General features: G+C 41.2%; 1 protein-coding gene across 1 annotated transcript; it reads right to left on the bottom strand.

The window, feature by feature from the left end:
- Positions 1–1,831: 1,831 nt before the first annotated feature.
- Positions 1,832–5,693, bottom strand: LOC119321548. The gene is made up of 5 exons (XM_037595182.1): positions 5,271–5,693; positions 4,051–4,115; positions 3,812–3,948; positions 3,502–3,728; positions 1,832–2,950 (listed from the first exon to the last, which is right to left on the bottom strand). The coding sequence occupies exons 1-5, from the start codon at positions 5,691–5,693 to the stop codon at positions 1,832–1,834; spliced, it is 1,971 nt and encodes a 656-aa protein (XP_037451079.1).
- Positions 5,694–7,484: the final 1,791 nt, after the last annotated feature.

The raw sequence follows: 7,484 nt of genomic DNA, 5'->3' as shown, positions 1-7,484 counted from the left end.
GTTAGGTTAGGTCTGCGGGTTCAGTAGCGGATGAGAAATATGGGGACTTGGAGATGCCTTGTCAGGGAGACTGAGGCCGCCAACAGGGCGGTGGCCTCCTAGGAGGTGGCTCATGCAGTTTCCAAGAGAGCGGAGGTAGCAGCCGAGAGGGCAGCCGCCTGCAAGAAGATCGCTCATGGAGCTACCGAGAGAGCGGAGCTAGCGGCAGAGGGAGCAGAGCTAGCAGCCGAGAAGGTGGCCGCCTGCGAGGAGAGCGCTCGTGCAGCGGCCGAGAGGGCCACTACATCAACTGGGAGAGCTCGTGCAGCCGTAGATACATTGGTGGCCACCCTTGCTGTGGTCGGTGCACCGACGACCCCTGACCTGTCGGCATTAATGTATGATGGTTGTGAGCTTAATGTCGAAGTCAATCATCCTTCATTCCTAACGCGTAGCGGTTTCGCTACGATGGAAGAAGATAATCATTCACAACATAATGGTTTTCGAGTTCTGTACTATCTTGACTCCCTAATTTGAGAGTAGGATAGTAATGATCTCAAAAGCCATTTTGTTCGGAATGGCTGTGTTTTCTTACATCTTAGGGAAACCCCAGTGTTACAGGGATGCGGAGTGTTTGACTTCAAGGATGGCCTGATATGCGTCTTGCACTTCCAATTCGTATTCTTCCTAGGCAGTTGGAGCAACTCGGATGAGGAATCCGCTAGAGCGAAATGGATTGTGAACGACGACTTCCCTAGCGCGGCTCATCCCCGTCCCTTTCCCCTCTCTCACTCCTCCTCACTCGCTCACCAACGAACCGAATACCAAGGCACGAGTCGACATACCGCCAACCCTAGGCAAAAAGGAATAGGGTTCTGGGTAAGGAGAAATGTGTAGGTGCTATAGGGCTATTTTAGTAAAAAGAAATACAGTATTTGGTTGTCCTTGTTGACGGCAGAGATGGATCTCTTCAACACGGGGCGCGGCGAAGATCAACACCGAGTCACCGACAGGACGAGTTTCAAGGTCTGACTATTCGGAGCAACAAGCATTGTCTACCATGAGGCACAAGGCCCTGCCTCATATCTTTTGCTATGGTCTCTTGGAGGGGCCGGCAGGTCCAGCTATCCTTGAGCGAGGTTGTCCATGCATGATTTCTTCTTAACTTGTTATCTTTCCAAGAGAAAGAAGAGAAACTATTTAGTTTTGCTTGCAAGTCCCAATCCATTTCTAAAAAGTGCAACTTCAATATTTGAAAACTGCAAGTTATACCTTTTTTTTCATACAAAGTGAACTTTTCAGAACCAATTGGGATCTAGAATTAAGGCAAACCCAAACAAATTTTCTATTCGGGGGACCATTCTTCTAGCAAAGATCACGACGCTAGAGTAGATGTAGATAACTTGTATGCCCTGCATTCCATAATGTAGTGCCTATAGACTTTTCAATCAAACTTACAAACTTTGACCAAATTTGTAGAGAAAAACATCCACATCTAAAATACCAAATACATATCATTAGATACATCATGAGACGTACTTTCATACTGTATATATTTGGTATTGTAGATGTAAATACTTTTTTCTATAAACTTGTTAAAAGTTAATCAAATTTAACTTTTTATAAATCTAAAGGCATTATGGAACGGAGGAGTATAACCATGAACAGTGACCATCAATAAATCATTTCAGTTATGCTAGAATAAAACACGGCAGGTGCAGCAAAACAATCCCTGCTACTCAACTAGTGTTCCCCCAGCTTCAGCATCAAAGATGACAAGTTTGTTAAGTGACACAATGGAAGGGACTAACATTGGCAATATCATGAAACTTGGCACACGGAAGTACGGAACTCAGCTATCTGACACCGTCTCTTCAGACAATGCGCCGGTGTTGCTCGGGTTGGCGCCGCTTGGCCCTGCCGCCATAGCAGCGGCCCTCTGGTTTAGAACCAAGGTGTCACCGCTCATCCAGAAAAGCTTCTTGCCAGACTGCGCCACTACGCTTTCCACTTCAGCGCCAGCTTCAAAGACGTCGGGCATGGCATGTGGTTTCTTGTCGTCAGGGTACAGAAAGGCGGCACCTCTCAGGCTGTCATGCAGTGGAACTGCAGTGGACTGGCCTAGCGCCTGCGACGCGCTCGACCACATCTCCGGGTTGAGCCAGCTTTTACCGTTGTCGGCGCCCTTGGTAAGCCACTGAGAAAGGCTGTTGATTGGTTGTTGGTTGAGGGGAAGTAGCTTAGACGACGTCCTCTCTGGTAGTTCTTGGCACCAGTGTGACCTGTTGTCATAGTATGACTTTTCAAGCTTGGTTGTCTTCCTACGCCTGCTACCATTTCTTCCCTGTGAGGAAGAAGCTCCTGGTAAGCCTCCCAAAGGCAAATTTCTTGGCACATTGTTGACTCCATGAAGGTTAAACCTGCCAAGGCTTGACAAATAATGTTGGCCTCTATCCAAAGCATGAGCATTCTGAAGGTGCACCTCGCCCAAGGAAAGGTCTGATTGGGCTGCAAGAAATGGAGACTTTGAGCTTCCGGTGCAGGAATTGCTTCCAGCATAATCTGCTATATGGGGAGGCGGTGTAGAACCTAGAGCAGATGCTCTGATTGATTGAAGGTCCAGAGCTAGAAGTTTCTTTTGCTCCTTGCTCCATTGTTCAGAAAGATCCTCAGACATTCTTGAGCTTGAGAATCGTAGCCGTGTGTCCCTCAGCATTGCATTCCAGTTACTCGTTCCATATCTCCTCACTCCAATCCACAGAAAATCTAACTCTTCTTCCAACCAGGGAACCTGGTGTCTTTTGTAGGAGTATGTGCTGATCCTTTCTGTCAGCAAATTTGTGTATAAGGTATGCAATGCTGGTGTTCCCTCTTGATGTTGTTCTTTACCATGTACAGCATCTTTCTCCTTCGTAAAAAATAGCCTTTCAATTGGTTGAGAAACTTGTTTTTGTCCAGTAACAAAATGATCCTGTAAGCAGTACAAAATGTTTAACGCATGGATATAATCATGGTTTTCAATTTCAGTTTCAGAAAAATCTCAGCACCAACCGAAATCACCGAAATTCAGTGATTTCGGTTTTCATTTCAGTCAAAGTGCCAAAATATTCACTTGAATTCAATTAAAATTTTAGTTCTTCTGGAAAGTATTTTAAAATATATTTGAATTCCTGTGTACTACTGAAATTGCCGAAATGTTTTGGGAGAAAAAGAAATATTTCAGTGTCTGCTGAAATTAATGAAATTCAGTGAATTTCATCAAATCTCATCAAAAGTGAAAACCATGGGTATGATACATGCCTCAAGCTTATAAACAAGATGGCGATGGAAACTGAGACAGAATAAAAACATTTGAAATGAAGAGTACAGCTATGTATGATTTAGAAAGGAAAAATGGTTTGACTTGACTGACAAAATAATCCTCTAAGTGGGTGAGGCTGATGGATTCTCGGCGCAAGCAAAGAACTACCAATGAAGCACTTCCTAAAAGATGGGCTAAATATATGATTTTGTCATGCTCACCTGATCTGGCATCCTTTGAACAGATGAGTCATCCAGGCCGAGAAGCCTCTCTTGAGGTAATTCGACAGAATTCAGGTTGATCTTCCCTAAATTAAATCTGATTTTGTTTTCCTCCTGAACCACCTTTGAATTTGCCGACAGTTTACCCCTGGCCCTTTCACCATTATCACCGTCCAAGACAATGATTGGAATATGTCTTGTTGAACCTTGGGATTCTGGAGGATCATCTGTCCACAGATATATATACTGGTAAGTTTCAACGAATTTAAATTTATTTATTTTACCTAGTTAACTATGAAGGGGCCGTTACCATGTAATTCCTTCACTTCAACAGCTTCTTCTGCTTCAACAACACGACCTAGAGTTTTGCTCCAGTCCTCCGCTCTTGCATCTTCAATATGCCGTGTGGAAACCGTATGCTGCACTGTAGATTTTAGCATGCGTGAACTGCAAAAGAAGCATCGAATTAGTCCTTCAAAAATGTAAATGTAGCGATAACATTACTCCGATGTCAGATCACAACGCTTAACAAACACAATTTTGTTATACCTTTTTTCGTCAAGCAAGCGTTGAGCTGATACGGTTAGTCCAGTACTTGTTCCTTCTTTAGCTACCTGCACACAGAATATACAGAGTTAATGCTAGATTATAATTTTTTACACTTTTAGCCATCACAGCATGCACCATTTACTGACGAGTTTACCATATATAGCGAGATAAATAGGGCATTATTAACTCATTTACAGTGGAGCATATATGTAATTCTCTTTTGTTAATGCATTGTGCGTTTGTGACTTCTTTGGCATCTGCACATCTATGTCATAGTTACGACGCAAATTTGCCAGTAATATTGATAGGTTCTTGCACATATAAATTATGCAATAATATAATAAAGAAGCTAGTCAGAACTGAGTGCTAGCTCAGTTCTCATCCCCCATTTTCTTTATATAATAAAATAAACTAATAGCCGCATTATTCTTATTGCTCACCATAGACCCAATGCTACAAGCCCCCACACCAGGTGGATTTTGTATATAATAAAGTAAAGTAATAGCCTTATTATTCTTATTTATCGAGACAGACCCAATGCTAGAAGCTTCAACACCAGGTGGGGTTTGGGGAAGCATTATACGAGGCAAGCCTTACCCCTGCACAGTGCAATGCAAAGAGGCTATGTTGAACCCAGGACCGCTTGTCACAAGTGGGGAGTACTTTACCACTGCGCCAAGCATGTCCTTCATTATTCTTGTTTGTCAGCTGGGTAAAAGTTGTATAGCCCATTTTCACACAGAAAAAATATAACTCGTTTGATACCAACATTAAGCAGAATCAAAAGTTACCAAAATTTGCGGAAAAAATAGAGATTGGCAAAACAAGTTGGTAACCAACCAATCACTATCCAACATTTGGCATTTGCCAATAATTGGCATGCCAACTTTTGGTATCGAACCAAGCATGTTCATAATCAACATAAACGAGGTAGATAATATATACTTTCAAAATTATCATAATGTCATATTTCAAATAAAATAGATAAAACCAGCAATAAGTAAGGACAACATTATAGTTGGGTATAAAGGCAACAGAATTAACTCCCATTCATTTTCAATATTCGCCTTCATATTAACTTACTATATCCAAATCCAAGTGCTTAAGCAAATAATGATGTAGAAGGAAACAATAGCACCATGAATATGAGTAAGAAGTTAAAACAATGTCATTTTTGCAGCACAGTAGAAGAGTGTCGTACGACGAGTCACAAAACATACCTTATCTACAGTATCCAAAAAATCGGCATCGGTTACTTTGAGCAAGGGTGTAGCATTAATTGGTAAAGTTTGTGGGTTACATGCCAGTGTTGAGTATTCTTTGCCGTTATCATTCGTATAGTTCCTCTCTGCTGGCTTGTCCAAATTAATTTTCCTTTTAACACGCCTCCGGAAGGTGAGCTGAGGACTAAATCTGTTCTTACATTGATTACGTCTGCTAGTATCTTCTGGCCCTTGATGAGAATTTATTGCCACACGAGTAGAGTTATTAGAATCCTTTGCTTGATTAGTTGTCCCGTTAGCATGTCTGAGATCCCATACAGAACTGGTAGCAGGGATTGGATTAAATGCACCATTGGTGGAATGTAATTTATCATTCCACACCTCTGCTATGGGGAGAGAACAAATCCCAGGTTGCTCCATCCGTGGCAATAGTTCACATAATGGAATTTCCTTTTGTTTTTTCTTTGATGCACTGGCACATAGCTTAGTTGTTTCTTCTATGGCGCTTTCTTGCTTTGACTTGCAGGCATCCTGTTGCTGTGTAGAGGTAGACTGTCAATTTTCCAAAGGAGGAACGGTACAAGTTGCAAAACAAGGAAGGCAATTGGCATATGGATATAGAATTAAAATGTCATAAAGCATTGAACCTATGGCATAATAATAATTCATGCAATATACTATATCCTGCTTATCATAAAAAAAATTAATACTCTGAGAACATCCAGCTGCTCATATTTTTAGATAGAAATGACTGGATCATATTGTTATCATAAATTTCCAAATACACAAATGATAAGATCTCGTAAAACACGTGGCTCATATTGTATTGGTTGGTGCAGCGAATCATTTGCCCTCCATGAAAATGGCGCGAAACCATCTTGAACATGTAGCTATTGAAATTTTAGATACCAATGTCTGTGTCATATGGCATCATAAAATTTTCTGAAGACAAAAATGACAAAGTTAAAAACATGTAGCTCATGTTATACCGGTTGGTGCAGCTACTTTTGAGCCCTCCTCAAAAAAGCCATGAAAAATTGCAATCGTAAAAGGAGGGAAAACCAGTAACATCAGAATTAACGTGGACAGAAAGATGCAATAGAAATTATATCAAACATCAAGAATCCGACAACGATAAGGAAAGGGAGAACTCAAGGTTTCTTACACGACTAGATCCATTGAACATGTCGGTATCCGTGTCCGTCCCGTCTTCCGGGGCTTCGCTGTTGGCAAGCCCACCGCTAGAAACAGTAGGAAGCTCCAAAGTCGCTCTATCGGTTGTCTGAGCAAGTGATGTATCGCGCTTCCTCTTTTGGGTTATTGCGATGTTGGCACTCTTGTCGAACCGTGTCAAAACACGACTCGGGCGAGCCTACATACATGAGAAAACAATGGCCATAAGTACTATCCAGAGACTTGCTGGAAATATAGATCGGGATTTTGCCGCAGAACTCCATCAACACCCGGACATAAGGATGAGTCTCTCGATCTATCATGCAAACATGTCATTATTATTGCATAATATAAACAAGTGCACATACTTATATCTGCTTAGCATAACACACATAATACTCTGAGAACATCCGGCTCTATATTGACTATACAAATGTCTCTACATCCTATTGGTATCACACAATTTTAGAAGCTGGAAAAATCAGACAGAACTAACATAGACAGCCAAATTCAACAGAAATAACATCAAATGTCAACATTTTCCAAAGACATGATCATAGAGTTCTAAAAACATGTGGCTCATATCAAACATCAAACATCAAACACATATAGTGCTCTAAGAACATGCAGCTATTGACATCTTGAGATACAAGTGTCTTTGCATCCTATTGGCATCACATAATTTCTGAAGACACAAATGATATAGTTGTACAAACACGTGGCTCATACTGTACTAACCCACGCAGCCACTTTTGCGCCGTCCTTAAAAAAGGTGCGAAAAATTACCATCTTAGAAAGCGGGAAAATGAGTAACGACAGAACTAACGTAAAAAAGCCAAATTCAACAGAAATAACATCAAATATCGACGATTTCCAAAGACACAATGATAGAGTTCTAAAAACACGTGGCTCATATCGAACATCAACAAATATAGTGTTGTAAAAACATGCAGCTATTGACATCTTGAGAAACAAGTGTCTTTGCATCCTATTGGTATCACATAATTTCTAAAGACAAATGATATAGTTGTACAAACG

The sequence above is a fragment of the Triticum dicoccoides genome, chromosome 6B (assembly GCF_002162155.2).
Source record: "Triticum dicoccoides isolate Atlit2015 ecotype Zavitan chromosome 6B, WEW_v2.0, whole genome shotgun sequence".
Taxonomy (NCBI): Eukaryota; Viridiplantae; Streptophyta; class Magnoliopsida; order Poales; family Poaceae; genus Triticum; species Triticum dicoccoides.
This window is presented reverse-complemented; position numbering and strand designations above follow the sequence as displayed.